General features: G+C 46.1%; 2 protein-coding genes across 9 annotated transcripts in view; one reads left to right on the forward strand and one right to left on the reverse strand.

The window, feature by feature from the left end:
• The window catches only part of LOC126992534 (general transcription factor IIH subunit 3-like), a 38,801-nt gene that overhangs the window by 13,679 nt on the left and 6,567 nt on the right, over positions 1–18,555 (reverse strand). The window lies entirely within an intron of this gene.
• On the forward strand, positions 1,853–18,216 carry LOC126992535 (uncharacterized). Of its 8 annotated transcripts, none has more exons than XM_050851345.1 (4): positions 1,853–2,084; positions 14,400–14,626; positions 15,245–15,697; positions 16,752–18,216. In XM_050851345.1, the coding sequence occupies exons 2-4, from the start codon at positions 14,439–14,441 to the stop codon at positions 17,332–17,334; spliced, it is 1,224 nt and encodes a 407-aa protein (XP_050707302.1). In that variant the 5' UTR covers positions 1,853–2,084; positions 14,400–14,438; the 3' UTR covers positions 17,335–18,216. The 8 variants fall into 8 exon arrangements, with proteins under 8 accessions (XP_050707302.1, XP_050707300.1, XP_050707306.1 ...); XM_050851343.1 differs by lacking the exon at positions 1,853–2,084 and adding an exon at positions 10,623–10,847; XM_050851349.1 differs by lacking the exon at positions 1,853–2,084 and adding an exon at positions 10,923–10,993.

Here is an 18,555-nt window from a genome sequence, read left to right on the forward strand (position 1 = left end):
GACATAACCTACAACTGACAATATTAAAGCATTTACATTTTCCTCCAGTTTCAAGAAGTTTCCCAAAATGTACAAATATTGATTTTTATACTATTCCAAAAGAGCAAAGGAATAAATAAATTAAGTTTTTCAAAGGGTTGTTTCATTGGGGGACCGATATAACCTACAACTGATGATATTACAACATTTACATTTTCCTAAAGTTTGAAGAAGTTTCCCAAAATACACAAATACTGATTTTTATACTACTACAAATGAGCAAAGGAATAAATAAATTAAGTTTTTCCAATGTGTTGTTTTACTGGGGGATTGACATAACCTACAACTGACGATATTACAGCATTTACATTTTCCTAAAGTTTGAAGAAGTTTCCCAAAATGTACAAATATTGATTTTTATACTATTCCAAAAGCGCAAAGGAATAAATCATCAAAGGGTTGTTTCACTGGGGGACTGACATAACCTACAACTGACGATATTACAGCATTTACATTTTCCTAAAGTTTGAAAAAGTTTCCCAAAATGTACAAATACTGATTTTTATACTATTCCAAAAGAGCAAAGGAATAAATAAATTAAGTTTTCCAATGTGTTGTTTTACTGGGGGATTGACATAACCTACAACTGACAATATTACAGCATTTACATTTTCCTAAAGTTTCAAGAAGTTTCCCAAAATGTACAAATATTGATTTTTATACTTTTCCAAAAGCGCAAAGGAATAAATAATCAAAGGGTTGTTTCACTGGGGGACCGATATAACCTACAACTGACGATATTACAGCATTTACATTTTCATAAAGTTTAAAGAAGTTTCCCAAAATATACAAATACTGATTTTTATACAACTGCAAAAGAGCAAAGAAAAAATAGAATCATTAAGTTTTTCAATGCGTTCTGTTACTTAAGAAGAAAAAGAGGGATATTCATGAGTAAGGAGTAAGAAGGATGAGAGAGAAACCATCACAAGTAAGAAAAAAGTGGAGAATATTCATGAGTAAGGAGTATGTAGGATGAGTGAGGGACCATTATGAGTAAGGAGGAGAGAGGTATCACTATTAACCATTCCCCATTAACTTTGCTGCCCCATTTTCCAGACCGCCACCTATTACAGTAGTTCTCCCAGCCAGTCCCTTCACTCTCCTTCCTAACCCTTCCACTCTGCATACGAGGGAAACTATACTCTAAACAACTACCGTATACTATCATTGAGTACGAGAGGAAAATCATATCACTAAGTTCATTATATAACTCCTCGTGTTCCGTAAAATCACAATAAAGCAAATACAATCATCAATTCAATACGTTTCCCATGCTCTGATCTTCCTTTTCCTTCCACTCTGCATACAAGAAAAAACTATACTCTAAATAACTATCATATACTATCATTTGAGTCTCTAAGTTCATTAAATAACTCCTCGTGGTCCGTAAAATCACAATAAAGCAAATACAATCATCAATTCAATACGTTTCCCATGCTCTGATCTTCCTTTTCCTTCCCCAGCATGCGAGAGAAACTGTTGCACTATAAATAACTAGCATTCTTTATCAACGACTACGAAAGGAAACGGGTTACACATTATCACACATTATCTATAACCCCGCGCGTAGTATCTCAATCCCGGCCCCACGTCCCGCAGCGAGGCCGTTTAGCGCTATCACCGAGATGGGGTAACGCGGGTAGGGAAGGAGAGGGAGGAGGGGGAGATGAGGGAAGAGGGGAGATGTGAGCGGATGTGTGTGTGTGTGTGTGTGTGGGAAAGGGGGGGGGGGGGGTGGGTCAACCAGCTACAGGAAGGACACACACACACACACACACACACACACACACACACACACATCATTACACCTCTGTGAGTCATACATATATCACAGCCTCGCCGCCCTGTCCCTCACGTCCCCGAACCTGAACCCTGCCCTCACACACACGCACACACACACACCTGTCGGCCCGCCCATCAATCACACACACTCACTCACTCCGTTCCTGTCCTATCTCGCCCAGCCACCCCTCACTTCGCCCCGTCAAACCAACACTCCTGCCCCGTCTCAGCCCGTCCCGCCCCGTCACAGCCCCGTCAAGGTAGGCCCAATGCAGCACAGTAGCCATCAAGCTTTCCCTGCAGTGGCCCAGATAGTTAGCTAGATAGATTTGTTGTTGTTATAGAGGGCGTTAGAATAGTCTTAGGAGGTGAGGTTGTGACATGAGAAGGAAAGAATGATGTGTTTCCTGTGGTCCAGATAGTGTTTTCCTCGGGTGGTTGTTTTATAGGGGGATGTTAGGATGGTGCTAAAAGATGAGGTTGTGCCATAAGAAAGGAATCATGATGTGTTTAAAATCTACTTAGAGTGGCAATGCACGACTCCAACTGGACAAATGTAAGGGAGGAAGCCCCGTGGTGTAAGCTGTATGCCGGAAAAGTTGCTCTGCATGGTGAAACGAAACATGAGTCAGGCGGAAACTGGAGAGATGGAGACAGGCTAAGAAATGTAGAGGCATGCGAGTGAACAGGGTGAGACGGGAAAGTACATATATAATGCCCGAGAGACCAGTGGAATTAGCAGCTTCAGAAATAAGGATGCACGGGACAAGACTGGGCCAAGGGAATCACTTTAAGCATCTGAGAGCACCGACTGAGGCAAGGGAATGTAGAGGAAAGCGAGTGAACAGAGTCAAGACGGGAAAGTACATATATAGTGCCCGAGTGACCAGTGGAGTTAGCAGCTTCAGAAATAAGGATGTAGGAAGCAAGACTGGGCCGAGGGAATCACTTTAAGCACCTGAGAGCAAAGACTGAGGCAAGGGAATGTAGAGGAAAGCGAGTGAACAGAGTCAAGACGGGAAAGTACATATATAGTACCCGAGAGACCAGTGGAATTAGCAGCTTCAGAAATAAGGATGTAGGAAGCAAGACTGGGCCGAGGGAACCACTTTAAGCATCTGAGAGCACCGACTGAGGCAAGGGAATGTAGAGGAAAGCGAGTGAACAGAGTCAAGACGGGAAAGTACATATATAGTACCCGAGAGACCAGTGGAATTAGCAGCTTCAGAAATAAGGATGCACGGGACAAGACTGGGCCAAGGGAATCACTTTAAGCATCTGAGAGCACCGACTGAGGCAAGGGAATGTAGAGGAAAGCGAGTGAACAGAGTCAAGACGGGAAAGTACATATATATAGTGCCCGAGTGACCAGTGAAATTAGCAACTTCAGAAATAAGGATGCACGGGACAAGACTGGGCCAAGGGAACCACTTTAAGCACCTGAGAGCAAAGACTGAGGCAAGGGAATGTAGAGGAAAGCGAGGGAACAAGGTGAAGACGGAAAACTGTGTGTGAGGGACCAGCGGAGGAACCAGCTTCAGAAATAAGGATGCACGGGACAAGACTGGGCCAAGGGAACCACTTTAAGCATCTGAGAGCAAAGACTGAGGCAAGGGAATGTAGAGGAAAGCGAGTGAACAGAGTCAAGACGGAAAACAATGTGTGTGAGGGACCAGCGGAGGAGCCAGCTTCAGAAATAAGGATGCACGGGACAAGACTGGGCCGAGGGAATCACTTTAAGCACCTGAGAGCACAGATTGAAGCAAGTGCTGAAAGTGACCATCTGGGTTATATAACTACCCCTGGAAATGCCCAAAACTCCTATAAAAAGCCTTGTCACATATGTATACTAGGGTGCCGGAATGCTTAAGAATAAGGTCCAGACGTCCACTCACAGCCACACGTTAAGGTATTGGCGCCACACACTCACCGGGCGTGGCCTTATTACGCTCTTATCGTATAATTATAGTGTTCGGTTACGAGAGAGAGAGAGAGAGAGAGAGAGAGAGCGAGAGAGCATGTGAGTGAGTAAGCAGGTGAGTCATTATCATTCACAGGGAGTAATTATATGTGCAGACAGACGAGGCACTTCACGAGCCTTGTATGAATTTGCGGAAGTCAACCTCTCCAGGAATATACCGTGTTCATTGCTCCTCAGGGCGGGGGACTGGGCCTGTCATGACGCAGTGGGGCACGGAGCCTGTCCTTGATAAACTTGAGTGAATTAACGTTCCCCAGAGCACCTCGTGGCCAGGAGCACCAAGGGGGACGTCTGTAGTATTGCCTCGACACTTGCTAGGTCCATATTCCTAAACGTGTTTGGCTCCCACTACGACTATTTCCCAAGGCCACAGAGAAGGTTAACCGGGTTTTCATGAGTGATTTTCCCGTTCAAGGTACAGAGGTCGTGTAAAACTATCACTAGGATCACAACATAGTCCATAGAAATCCCAGCAACTTCTCCGAGAGGCTTTTTAAACAGGGGAACTAAGGCGCCGAGACGTTTAACAATACAGGCTTTGGAGACGTTTCCGCAACTTTCTTATTAATCAACAGTGAGCAGAGAAAATGTGCTTCCCCTGTCTTGCCATCACCGTCCAGCAAAGGAGTGACGAAGACCGCGCCTGCACGAGTTCAGCACCAAGTTTTTTATCCAGATCATCCAATTGTATGCAACGGACAACTTTGATGCGCTTACTTTGGATTTTTCGCATCAACGGATCCCAGTTTACACAAGAAACTGAAAAGGGAGCGTGTGTTCTCACAGTTGGTCGCTGAAGTGTTTAAGAATATGGCCCCGAGGTTCTTAGCGAGTGAGCCGCTAAACCAGAAGAGTCAGACTACCACCGGGATCATAAAACTACCCCCTGGAAGTGCCCAAAACCCCTACGAAAGCCTTGTCAAATATATGTGTGCTTGGTCGCTGAAGTGTTTAAGAATATGGCCCCGAGGTTCTTAGTGAGTGAGCCGCTAAACCAGAAGAGTCAGACTACCACCAGGATGATAAAACTACCCCCTGGAAGTGCCTGAAACCCCTACGAAAGCCTTGTCAAATATATGTGTGCTTGGTCACTGAAGTGTTTAAGAATATGGCCCCGAGGTTCTTAGCGAGTGAGCCGCTAAACCAGAAGAGTCAGACTACCACCGGGATCATAAAACTACCCCCTGGAAGTGCCCAAAACCCCTACGAAAGCCTTGTCAAATACATGTGCTTGGTCACTGAAGTGTTTAAGAATATGGCCCCGAGGTTCTTAGCGAGTGAGCCGCTAAACCAGAAGAGTCAGACTACCACCGGGATCATAAAACTACCCCCTGGAAGTGCCCAAAACCCCTACGAAAGCCTTGTCAAATATATGTGTGCTTGGTCGCTGAAGTGTTTAAGAATATGGCCGCGAGGTTCTTAGTGAGTGAGCCGCTAAACCAGAAGAGTCAGACTACCACCGGGATCATAAAACTACCCCCTGGAAGTGCCCGAAACCCCTACGAAAGCCTTGTCAAATATATGTGCTTGGTCACTGAAGTGTTTAAGAATATGGCCCCGAGGTTCTTAGTGAGTGAGCCGCTAAACCAGAAGAGTCAGACTACCACCAGGATGATAAAACTACCCCCTGGAAGTGCCCAAAACCCCTACGAAAGCCTTGTCAAATACATGTGTGCTTGGTCGCTGAAGTGTTTAAAAATTCCCCCGAGATTCTTAGTGAGCCGCTAAACCAGAAGAGTCAGACTACCACCAGGATCATAAAACTATCCCTGGAAGTGCCTGAAACCCCTACGAAAACCTTGTCAAATATGTGTGCTTGGTCGCAGAAATGTTTAAGAATTCCCCGAGATTCTTAACGAGCGCCTTTTCCCGATAACCAACCCGTCGGAGCCGCGGAGTGAGGACATCAGGAAAAAAGATTATAATTATACCCATCCGGCGGGTTATCAAAGTAGCTTCTTCGAACACCACACACGAGTCTGATAAAGGTTCCAAGATGAAGGGTACGTTATACTCTGAATGAATATGAATGACACTGTTATCCAGTGGACGTTCTATCCGGCGTCGCGCTCACAAAGTTTCCCCGTGTAAGAAGAGACCACGGCCACTCCCAGACGCTTCCTTCTCACATCAACTCTTTCCAAAGGCCAAAACGGAGGTCAATCGGGTCCTCATGAATGCTATTTTAGGTTCACGGTACAGAAGAAGGATCAGATTACCACCAGGGCCATCAAGCTATGGATGTGTAGTAGATTGAAACCGTCTATTTTTTCGCCTTACGTCCATTGCTATGCCATATATAAATAAGCCTTAGGGAAATAGTCTGATAACTTACCCTCCAGCCTACCCCATATCCTGTACACCACTAGGTAAACACACACACACACACACACACACACACACAAAGGGAAATAGTCTGATAAGTTACCGACCAGGCTCCCCCATATCCTGCATACCACAACCAGGTAAACACACACACACACACACACACACACACACACACACACACACACACACACACACACACACACATACACACACACACAAGGGCGCGCGCTGGACGAGAGGAAGGAAAGTCGTTATCTGTGTTAATGAAGTTTACCGAGAAATGATTCGTGAAATTTCCGTTATGTGGTCGTGAGAGAGAGAGAGAGAGAGAGAGAGAGAGAGAGAGAGAGAATACACAAAAAATATATTCATCAAGGTTTAGATCACAATAATAACAAAAGTAAAATCTCAATAACTTCTTTCGCTTGTTAAGTAAAATATCTCACACTATAAGAATGATGGTTACACACTCTCTCTCTCTCTCTCTCTCTCTCTCTCTCTCTCTCTCTCTCTCTCTCTCTCTCTCTCTCTCCTTCCGTGTCTCCTGAGGCCTCCACCGTTCATACGAGGTCAGACGAGCGCCAAGTCAAGGCTGTTCACTATATCATTCTAAGTAAGGACGCCGCGGCAAGGATTGTTGACACTCAGCAGAGGTTCATGCAAGGAGCCGCCTACAGAGGGATTAGCCTTTATCTAATCACTATAAAGAACATGATTGGACGGATTAGACTCTAGTGCGTGCAAGCATGTCCCTCCTACAGGCCCGTATTCTTAGGGCGCTTGACGGAAAGGGTTCAAAAATATCCTGAACATATGATACGGGAGGGAAGCTTCTTGAGGACTTCTTTGCATGGGTGTGAGCGCGTCTGTGCAAGTGAATGAGCTCAATGGGACAGTGTTCTAAGGCGCTTTGGGATCTTTTAGCAACTATTTTCAAAGGTCATAAATGAGGTTAGTCTGGTTTTAATGAGTGTTTTTCTCACGTAACTGACTGCTCTTTCGGCCACCTCTTCGGATTCTTTACACGAGCAGGGAGTAGCAGGCTTTTTCTTTTTATTGTTTCCTTTTTTTGTGTGCCCTTGTGCTGTCTCCTTTGCTGTAAAAAAAAAAAAAATCCATAGTGCAGAACCCTTGTCAGACTATTACTAGGCTCGTAAAACTACCCATGGAAATGCCCACAACCTCCACGAAAGCCTTATCGAATGTGCGTGTGTGAACCTCGAAATGCTTGAGATTATAGGCCAAGGAACGCTTCGGGTCTCTCAACAATTATTCACAAAGGCCACAAGGATATAAGTCAGGTTCTCATGAGTCTTCACGTTCATGGTGGAGAAACCTTGTCAGACTATCACTAGGCTCGCAAAACTACCCATGGAAATGCCCACAACCTCTACGAAAGCCTTATCAAATGTGCGTGTGTGTAAGCCAAGGAACGCTTCGGGTCTCTCAACAATTATTCGCAAAGGCCACAAAGAAGATAAGTCTGGTTCTCATGAGTGGGTTGTTTTTAAGTTCAAAGTGCAAAAGCCTTGTCAGACTATCACTAGGCTCGCAAAACTACCCATGGAAATGCCTACAACCTCCACGAAAGCCTTATCGCATGTCTGTGTCCTTGGGCCCCGAAAAGTTTGGGCATACGGGACAAAGGTGACAGAATTATGGGCCAGGAACCTACACTCTCAACCTGCTGTGTATGATGCTGTGTTATGGAGTCTGGCGGCAGGGCGTCATTAATACGTACTTTATGGCCATTATTCTGTTGTCCGTTCATGCACCGGAAGAGCCTCGTTCACTGCCATTCTGTGTGTGTGTGTGTGTGTGTGTGTGTGTGTGTCTCTCTCTCTCTCTCTCTCTCTCTCTCTCTCTCTCTCTCTCTCTCTCTCTCTCTCTCTCTCTCTCTCTCACTATCTATTTAACACGAGCATATCTACGGCACGTACACGGAGCCAATGAGACGGAGATAAGCTCTGAGGCCATGCGCAGTAATACCGTATGTGCCCCTAACTTGACCGTACCTTCACAGAGGCACACACACACACACGCACGTTAGAGGCGACAAAATCAGGGTGAGAAAGCAAGGAGCGGATGTGGCATGGGCGCCCCCACTCCTTGCTCTGGTGAATGTCTTTGTTTTCTGAAGCTGATGTCACCGCCTCTCATCCTTGCTGGTGTCATGAATGAAGGGAACGCTTGGGAAAGGAGGGAGGCGTATTTCCCTTCTCAATATACGAGTATGTGGCGCTCATTCTTAACCCGGTAGCTGCGGGGATCTTAAAGGCCCCTCTAAGCGAGAAAAATTAGAAAAAAATCATCACTCACGCAAACCATTTCATAATATATATCAACGCATTTGTGATCAGTTTATGTATCATTTATTTCTGGGGGTTTATATCATGGCGAAAATTTGGTCCGTCACTGCTACACGGTAAAGCCACAAATTTGGCCCGTCGCTGCTACCGGGTTAAAGAGGGCAGGTTAGGTTAGGTTAAGTTTCTTTGGGGCCAGTTAGGGTAATTTTGAGTGGGAATCACAATGTCAAACTATCACTAGGCTCATGAAACTACCCACGGAAATGCCCACAACCTCTACGAAAGCCTTATCAAATGTGTATGTTTGGGAATACGGGGCAAGGATGGCAGAATTATGGGCCAGGAACGAACACTTTCACCCTGCTGAGTACGATACTGTGTGATATGCAGTATGTAGTATTTACCGAAGCAACAACCAAGTAGTTTTACGAGCCTAGTATTAGTTTGCCAAGGCTTCTGTACCATGAACGTGAATAGCACTAATGAGAACCCGACCAATCTCCCTTGAATAACCTTTGTATTTGTTGTGAGAACCAAAGCAGCTGAGAATACACATCTAAACCCCGTATTGTTAATTAAACATATCGTGATGACTATCTGAAGAGCCTCTCGTAGAAGTAACTGAGATTTCCATGGACTGTTTTGTGTTCCCGGTTATATATTTACACGACTTCTGCACCTTGAGCGGAAAAATCACCCATGAAAAACCCGGTTATTTCTCCGTGGCCTTGGGAAATAGACGTAGTGAGCTCGATGCGTTAAGACGACGGACCTCGGCTCTCTCCTCCCGTATCCTGCACCCGTTTCCTTTTTCCCGAGTCTAGAAGTTTTCCTAAAGGCGCACCCACAGCCACACCCTCTGAGCTGTCTTATATGTATTTTGTGGAGCTTTTCTTTAACACTTTTATCGACTCGTTCTTAATGTACTTCATTGTCAGTTACTTCTGTTTATTTCGTCATCTTCTTGTATTCTTTTTCATCCAATCTATTTTTTTTTTCTACAGCATGGGAGACAGCTCAGGGGCAACAAAACAAAAAACCAACAGAAAAGGTCGAGAACGGGGCAGAATAAGAGGCCAAAAGAGAGGTCAATTTCGGGAGGAGAGGCATCTTGGCACTCCTCTCTTGAAGGAGGTCGAGTCATAGGCAGGAGGATATACAGACAGAGGAAGGCTGGTCCGGAGTTTACCAGCAGGGGGGATAAAAAATTGAAGATATTGAACTTTAAATTGGAAGAATTGCAATATCTCCCCCTCATTGCTCGGGCCGCGGATGTATCTATAAGTACGAGTCATCATCATTATCATCTATTACTAGTTCACTGTAGGACAAAGCGCTTCCCTAACGTCCTTCACTTCTTTGCTTGGTGTTAGTGTACTCCATCCTGCCCTGACATATGCTCTGTTTTTTTCTGTAAATATATCCTTCTGGTTCTCTGTCTGCCCTCGCTTATATGTCTCTTGGGCTGCCACGCTGTTACTCTGGTTCTCTGTTATCAGTTCTACGCACATGCTCTACTTTTTTTTCATATTTCCTCTTCGTTCTCTGATCATCCTGTCTTGTATCATTCCTGGGCTGCCACGCTGTTACTCTGGTTCTCTGTTATCAGTTAAACGTATGTGCTCCACTTTTTCGTATATCCTCTTCGTTTTCTGATCATCCTGTCTTGTATAATTCTTGGGCTGCCACTCTGTTACTCTCATTGTCTATCGGTTATTCTGTTATCCGTTCTACATATGACATGACCTGCCCGAGTCCATTTCTTGTACTTCATCGTTATTAGAATATCTTTAACTTTTGTCTGTTTCATAAGCCGCAATGCACGATGCCTGTACCTCCATGTTATACTCGAATACCTTCCCGTTTTCCTTAGTATTGCTTCTTAACTTTCTATATAGTCTTAATCTACTGGAAGGAGAGAGTGTGTGTGAATGGAGTAAGGAAATGGAAGGGGTGTGAATGGAGGATGGAAATGGAAGGGGTGTGAATGGAGAAGAACATTGCAATAGGAAGGAGAAAGGCACTGGAATCAGACCTTATATGGGTGTATGTAACAAACAACTATTAGGAAAACCAGCGCAGGAACCCTCATTATAGACGCTTCTTGTCCTGACGTGCGCACAAGTCGGCATACGTCACGTCCTAACGAGAAGGTGATGAGGCAACTGGTGGTCGAGACGTCACATCCGAAGAAAAAACAAAACCTCAAGACAGACAGAGTGAGGCGAGGAGGCGAGTGAGCTGGACTGCTGCTGGTGGTGGTGGTGGTGGTGATGATAAATTAGTTACTTCGTGTGAGAGCGTGCCAGGAGCATCTTGGAAACCCCAGCAAGTGATGACAGCGCTTTGAGGACAGACTTTGTGGCCTATTGAGTAAAGCCAGAAGCAGTGAGGGACAGAAATAGGTGAGTGTGAATGGGAGTTCGTAAAAGAGATTAATTAGTATAGGAGAGCGTGCCACCAGCATCTTGGAAACCCCTGTTGATAGCGCTTTGAAGGCAGACTTTGTGGCCTATTAAGTAAAGCCAGAAGCAGTGTGGGACAGAAATAGGTGAGTGTGAATGGGAGTTCGTAAAAGAGATTAATTAGTATAGGAGAGCGTGCCACCAGCATCTTGGAAACCCCTGTTGATAGCGCTTTGAGGACAGACTTTGTGGCCTATTGAGTAAAGCCAGAAGCAGTGAGGGACAGAAATAGGTGAGTGTGAATGGGAGTTCGTAAAAGAGATTGGTTAGTATAGGAGAGCGTGCCACCAGCATCTTGGAAACCCCAGCAAGTGATGACAGCGCTTTGAGGACAGACTTTGTGGCCTATTGAGTCAAGCCAGAAGCAGTGTGGGACAGAAATAGGTGAGTGTGAATGGGAGTTCGTAAAAGAGATTGGTTAGTATAGGAGAGCGTGCCACCAGCATCTTGGAAACCCCAGCAAGTGATGTCAGCGCTTTGAGGACAGACTTGTGGCCTATTGAGTAAAGCCAGAAGCAGTGTGGGACAGAAATAGGTGAGTGTGAATGGGAGTTCGTAAAAGAGATTGGTTAGTATAGGAGAGCGTGCCACCAGCATCTTGGAAACCCCAGCAAGTGATGTCAGCGCTTTGAGGACAGACTTTGTGGCCTATTAAGTAAAGCCAGAAGCAGTGTGGGACAGAAATAGGTGAGTGTGAATGGGAGTTCGTAAAAGAGATTGGTTAGTATAGGAGAGCGTGCCACCAGCATCTTGGAAACCCCAGCAAGTGATGTCAGCGCTTTGAGGACAGACTTTGTGGCCTATTAAGTAAAGCCAGAAGCAGTGTGGGACAGAAATAGGTGAGTGTGAATGGGAGTTGGGAAAATAGATTGATTAGTATAAGAAAGCGTGCCACCAGCATCTTGGAAACCCCAGCAAGTGTTTATCTCTTGTTGACAGCGCCAGACTTTGTGGCCTATTAAGTAAAGCCAGAAGCAGTGTGGGACAGAAATAGTTGAGTGTGAATGGGAGTTGGAAAAGGTGTTTGTGAATGAACCACTCCTATGTTCGAATACCGGTCGCATACCAGTTATCATCATCATCATCATCATCCTTCTACTTCTTTTTCTACTTTTTCTTCTTCAGGCGTTACTAGGTCCATTGCAAGACATAAATCTGTATTCTCAGACGCTTTAGACTCTCACGTCAGTTCTTTCTCAAGCCCACAAAGGAGATTAGTCGGGTTTTCAAGTGTTTTTTTACGTTCATGGTCCAGAGGCCTTGTCAGACTATCACAAGGCTCATAAAACTGCCCATGGAAATACTAACAAAACCCCTACCAATTCAAACTATCACCAGGCTCACAACACTACCCATTGGAAATACTAACAGAACCTCTACGAAAGCCTTGTCAACCTATCACTAGGCTCACAACACTACCCATTGGAAACACTAACATAACCTCTACGAAAGCCTTGTCAAACTATCACCAGGCTCATAACACTACCCATTGGAAATACTAACACAACCTCTACGAAAGCCTTGTCAGACTATCACTAGGCTCACAACACTACCCATTGGAAATACTAACACAACCTCTACGAAAGCCTTGTCAGCCTATCACTAGGCTCACAACACTACCCATTACTAACACAACCTCTACGAAAGCCTTGCCAAACCATCACTTGGCTCATAACACTACCCATTGGAAACACTAACACAACCTCTACGAAAGCCTTCTCAAATGTGGGTGTGTAAGCCCCTAAGTGTTTGAGGATATGGGGTCAAAGTCCTTTCCTGTCACCTTCTCCATTTCTCTTTGTCTGATGTTAGTGTACGCCATCCTGCCCCGGCAAATGCTCTAACTTCCATCTCTCTGTCTGCCCTGACTTATGCAAATTCCCAGGTTGTCACTCTATTATTTTGGTCATCTATGTGTTATCAGTTCTGTGTGATATGACCTAACAGAAATTGACCTCTCTTCTGACCTGTAGTTCTCTTTTCGCGGGCTTTTTTTGTTGCTGTTTATGATTTTTGACCTCGACCTGACTTCCTTGCTGTAAAAAAAAAAAAAAAAAAAAAAAAAAAAATTCCACCTCTTGTTCTTCGTCGTCACTAAAACCTTCCTATCTTCATCCTCTGTCTGTCCTCTGAGGGTGCTCGCTTCCTGTAACTTAATCTTATACTCAATTATTTATCCTTTTCTCTCTCTCTCTCTATTCCTCTTTGTGTTTCTAATCTCTCTCTTTCTCTCTCTAAGTCTTAAAACAACTATATCTTCATCCTTGTCTGCCCTCTGAAGGTGCTCGCTTCCTGTAACTTAATACTCAACTTATTTATCTTTTTCTCTCTCTCCATTCCTCTTTGTGTGTTTCTAAGCAACTATATCCTCATCCTTTGTCTGCCCCCTGATGGCCGCTCGCTTCCTGTAACTTAATCTTATACTCAATTTATTAATCCTTTTCTCTCTCTCCATTCCTCTTTGTGTGTTTCTAAGCGCTCTCTCTCTAAGTCTTAAAACAACTATATCCTCATCCTTTGTCTGCCCTCTGATGGCCGCTCGCTTCCTGTAATTTAATCTTATACTCAATTTACTAATCCTTTTCTCTCTCTCTCCATTCCTCTTTGTGTGTTTCTAAGCGCTCTCTCTCTAAGTCTTAAAACAACTATATCCTCATCCTTTGTCTGCCCTCTGATGGCCGCTCGCTTCCTGTCCCTTAATCTTATACCCACGTTTCTTTATTTGTCTTTTCATTCCTCTCTGTGTGTTTCCGAACGTTCTCTCTAAACCCAATATTCTTAAACATATCCGTCCGTCAGTTCGCCTGTTAGGAAAGCCTTTCGAGGAAGTTGTTGCTGGGGTTTTCAAGGGCGGTTTTATGACGTTAGTGATAGTTTTACAAGGCCTCTGCGCCATGAACGGTTACATCACCCAAGACAGCCCGGTTAGTCTTCTCTGTGGCTTTGGGAAATAGTCGCAATGGGGATTCGATACGTTTAAGAATAGAAGCTCCGAAATGCTTGAAAATTTTGACCTCTTTTCTTCCACCTCCTCCTCCCTCCTCCTCATTCTTCTTCTCTTCTTCCTCCTCGTTCTTTTCTTCTTCCTTTTCCTCAACTATATTTTCTTTCACTTTCTCCTCCTCCTCCTTCTCTTCGTTTAAGAATAGAAGCTCCGAAACGCATGAAAATTTTGACCTCTTTTCTTCCTCCTCCTCCTTATTCTTCTTCCTTCTCGTTCTTTTCTTCTTCCTCTTCTTCATCTCCCATATTTTCATTCACTTTCTCCTCCTCCTCCTCATCTTCGTTTAAGAATTATAAGCTTCGAAATACATGAAAATTTTGACCTCTTTTCTTCCTCCTCCATATTCTTCTTCTTTCTCGTTCTTTTCTTCTTCCTCTTCTTCATCTGCCATATTTTCTTTAACTTTCTCCTCCTCCTCCTCATCTTCTCTTCCTCTTCATCTTCACCCTTTCTCCTTCTCCTCCTCATTCTTCTTTTCCCTCCTCCAGCACGGGACGGCGCGGCGGTGACTTCCCGTAACCTACACCATGCATCACCCTGACGGAAAGGGCGTTATGGGCGCGGAGTTGGTCGGCGGCGCGCAAGAGGTCGACGGGGTTCACCAAGCCGTGTACCGCGTGGTGTTGCCGCTGCTCGTGTTCTTGGGGCTCGCCGCTAACGCCCTCTGCCTCTTGGTACTGACGCGACCCAACCTGCGCTCCACGAGGGTCAACTGGTGAGTGTGTGTGTGGGGGGTGAGGGGGGGCCGGGGAGGAACACAAATGAACACAAATGAAGAACAAACAACAGCAGAGGTGGAGAAACAGAAGAAAAATGAGAGGGGGGAGAAGAGAAGAATGAAGAGGAGGAGGAGAACGAGAGAGAGAGAGAGAGAGAGAGAGAGAGAGAGAGAGAGAGAGAGAGAGAATGAAGGGCAAATAAGAAAATTAAAACAAGGAAAAGGAAATTAAGAGAGAAGAAAAGGAGATAAAAGTAAAAAAAAAAAAAGAGGTAGAGAGATGGAGGAGGAGGAGGAGGGAGAGAAGAGAAGACGAATAAGTAGATGATAACAAGAAAAAAAAAAAAAGAATTAACAAGAACAAAATAAGAAAAAGAAAAGACAAAAGAAGAAAGAGTGGAAGAATGTGTGTGTGTGTGTGTGTGTGTGTGTGTGTGTGTGTGTGTGTGTGTGTGTGTGTGTGTGTGTGTGTTAAACTATTCTCCTATTCTTTTTTTTCTTCTTCTTCTTCTTCTTCTTCAAACTCCTTACACACCCCAATCCATCTCTTCCTTTCTCGTTTTTCTTCTTCTTCTTCAACCCCTCACACCATCCTCCCCCCCCTCCCCCCCACAGGTACTTCATCGCGCTGGCCTCGTCCGACCTGCTCGTCTGCATCTTCCACATCCCCGTCATCACCACCATCACAGGCTGCACCTTCTCCTCCTACGCCGAGGCCCTGTACTTCACGCACTTCGGCTGGACGCTGGTCGGGGTGTGCCAAACCTTCGGCCTCTACGTCATCGTCTGGCTCTCCTTTGACCGCTTCGTCGCCGTCTGGATGTACGAGGTCTACCCAAAGATACAACAGCAGCCTAATGTCAAGAGGAACAGGCTGCTGGTGACGGCCGTGGCGTGTGTTATCTTCCACCTCGTGTATATGGTGCAGGCGGAGGTGCGCTGCGATAGTCCGGTTGACGGGGATGAGGCGTGCGAGTATGGCCACTGGGGCGTCGTCAGCGGCTACCAGTACATGTTCTACAGCACGTGGCACAAGGTGTACAGCGTCTTCTACGGTCTGCTCATCAGGTGAGTGCAAGGCCTCGGGGTGTTTGCCATTACCAGCACAAAGGCATCATTCATATTAGTAATCTGGGGAGGCGGTGGCTGAGTGCTTAACGTGCCGGCGCCGCGTCCACAATGACGAGGGTTCGCGTCCCGCCCGCCGCCACAGCAGGGATTTTTCAGTCACCGCCGAGTGGCCTGAAGCCCCATTCACACTGTGCTGACTCTGGGCCACGACAACCCAGCGACTTTTCCATTTGACAAGTTGGTTCCCACGCTCCAAGAAGGGGGGGCAGGTTTTACTGGGCTCTTGGTGTCTTGCTGACTGTCTGGGACATTCGGCCAACTAGTTGCCAGCGTGTCGTGCTAACCCCCACGACTCCAGACTCCCGTCACCATGTCAGCGCAGCATTCGGCAACAGTCTCAAGACCTCTTTCAAGACATGCCCGACCCTTTCACATCAACAGCTAATGCCTCGTGTACCCTAGAGTCGTGGGTGGTCGTGGCCCAGAGTCAGCACAGTGTGAACGGGGCTTAAGACTACCCACATGCTGTCTTGAAGATCGCCTGTCAACCTGAACTCATGATTCTCTCTCCAAAGAAAGGATCAAAGATGAGCTCCGGGGGCAGCATGAGCCAAGCAAGATGGCGCCACTATAAACACTTGCCTGCACCACAAAGAAAGCCTGCCCCAGCCATAGGCAGAAACGTAAAAAAAAAAAAATGACAGCATGAAAGTAATGCCTCATGATAAAGAAAACCCAAGACTCCATTTCAATTAGTGGGAGTTTGTGTGTCCATCCATTTCTCAGACTGTTCAAGCTCTTCCTGTGCTAACATGGCAGGGCCTCCTAACCTTAGCAAGACTTTTTTGCCCTTTGCTTTTTTTCTTTTAGGTGTTGCCCGGAGCGCCGGTAGACTTTCTAGAGGGGTCTCTTTGACGACCCCCGCCCGTTAGTGCCACAGGCGAATTTTATTTATGGTGGCTGCTGTGATGTGCACCCTTGAGTTGCTTTCTTTGCTATAAAAAATAATAGAAATAACCGGCCAACATGACAACTCCATTTCCTATCCCAGGTGGGTGCCGAGCTGCCTCCTCATCTTCTTCAACACGAGCCTGGTGGTGGGCGTGATGCAGGGCCGCGTCAACCTCCCCGCCGGCAGCCAGACGCCGGGCGGCAGCGGGGAGCGCAACCTCATCATCATCACCATCGCCATCACCATCTCCTACGCCCTCTTCACCCTCCCCATCATGATCTACATCACGGGCTACGCCGGGCCCGAGCCGGACCGCTGCTCTGCCTACCACCCCAAGGAGGTGCTGCGGGCGGTGGGCAACTCCCTGCAGCTGTTTGAACACGTCATCCACATCGCCTTCTACATCGGGCTCAACAGACCCTTCAGGAATGAGCTCAAGTACCTGCTGAGGCTTGAGGAGAGGCCGGAGGAAGGCCTGGGCGCAGCGGGAGGAGCCAAGAATCACTACGGGGCTGATGAGGAATGCTTGGAAAGGGGGCAGAGGAAAGGGAACAGCCTGGAGCTGCCGCGTGCCTCCCCGAGCCTTCCGTCCAGCACGCAGAGCAGGCAAACCCTCACACAGGACCTGGGCACCAGCAGGGACGACCTGGGTGCCAGCAGGGACAACAATGGTGCGTTCTGAGGCAACACCTGCATCCGATGATCTGTAAAACCACCTTATTCCTATTTGTACCGCTGCTGAATGCTCAGTGCGGAACCAAGTGACCGCTGACTGACCTGCAATGTGTCTTGGGATGCAGTGCAGGATTACAAGCCAAAGAGGGACTCAGTGATGGGACAGTCTTGGGACACGTGGCAGCACACAATGCACACTTCTGCCCGTCAGTGGCTAGCGCACCACTACACAGCTCCTTGTGTTAGGCTGGCAAAACCTTGTGATTCTCATAGTGCCGTGTGCTGCTGCCACAAAGTCCAGTGCTCTTGAAACACACCCAGCATGTAGACACGTGAACTTGATAAACAGCAGCAGAGGAACACGCTTCACATTACTGAATGATGGTCAGTATGTTCACCTCACAGCCGAGAGATCCCGGGTTCAATTCCCGGGTATAGTGGAGATGGATGGGCAGTCTCCAGTTATCCGTGCCCCATGTCCACCCGGTAGTGAGTGGGTGCCGGGTGTCAGTCAGGTTGTGCCCCGCCTCCCAGGTGTGTGTGGATGAGCTGTGAGGTTCCAGCCATACCCAAAGAAGTTTCTGAGTTACAAGTTCATTCAGTGAAGCGACTGGCTGCTGATCACCAGTCTACTGCATGATCAGGCCATGGTGAATGACAGTGATCAGTCACACACCTGTGAGTCAAGCCTAAGAGAGTCTTTCCAAAGCTCAGCACCACGCTGCACAATATAGGTTAAGTGAAATATATTTTTTATAAAGAAAATCTATTAAAATGTAAATAATTTATGAAAAAAAATATTTGATCCAACCTTGATCTGTAATGCTTCCATGATTCCTTAGAATGTGCCAAATAATAAATATTAATGAGTTCCTCTTAAGCCACAAGACCTTCAAGTCTTTCCTTTGCCTTCTCAACACTGCTAGAGTTTGACTGTTGGTGTTTGTGCTCTGCTGTGTGACAGCGCCACACACGAGGTTGTTTCTTTGTCTGATCCAAACAGCAGAATGAAAATACACATGCAAACAAAGTTTCTGCATATAAAAATTAATAACCACGACTGAGCTCTTTTTCCACACAAGGAAGGTCAGACTTGATGAGGCCATGTTTAAAATTGAAACCCTTACACTTGAAACCTCTAATACTGTCAGAGTTTCTTGAGGGAGCTGCACTTTTGCACCATGAACGGGAGAAACACTCTTGAGAACCAGACTAATCTCCTTTGTGG

The sequence above is a fragment of the Eriocheir sinensis genome, unplaced genomic scaffold, assembly GCF_024679095.1.
Source record: "Eriocheir sinensis breed Jianghai 21 unplaced genomic scaffold, ASM2467909v1 Scaffold487, whole genome shotgun sequence".
In the NCBI taxonomy this organism is placed as follows: domain Eukaryota; kingdom Metazoa; phylum Arthropoda; class Malacostraca; order Decapoda; family Varunidae; genus Eriocheir; species Eriocheir sinensis.

Bases quoted from the DNA above. Each gene is read 5' to 3' on its own strand.
- LOC126992535 (XM_050851345.1), top strand. From the start codon at position 14,439: ATGCATCACCCTGACGGAAAGGGCGTTATGGGCGCGGAGTTGGTCGGC. The intron at 14,627-15,244 runs GTGAGTGTGTGT...TCCCCCCCACAG, and splicing joins CGCTCCACGAGGGTCAACTG to GTACTTCATCGCGCTGGCCT. The intron at 15,698-16,751 runs GTGAGTGCAAGG...TTCCTATCCCAG, and splicing joins TTCTACGGTCTGCTCATCAG to GTGGGTGCCGAGCTGCCTCC.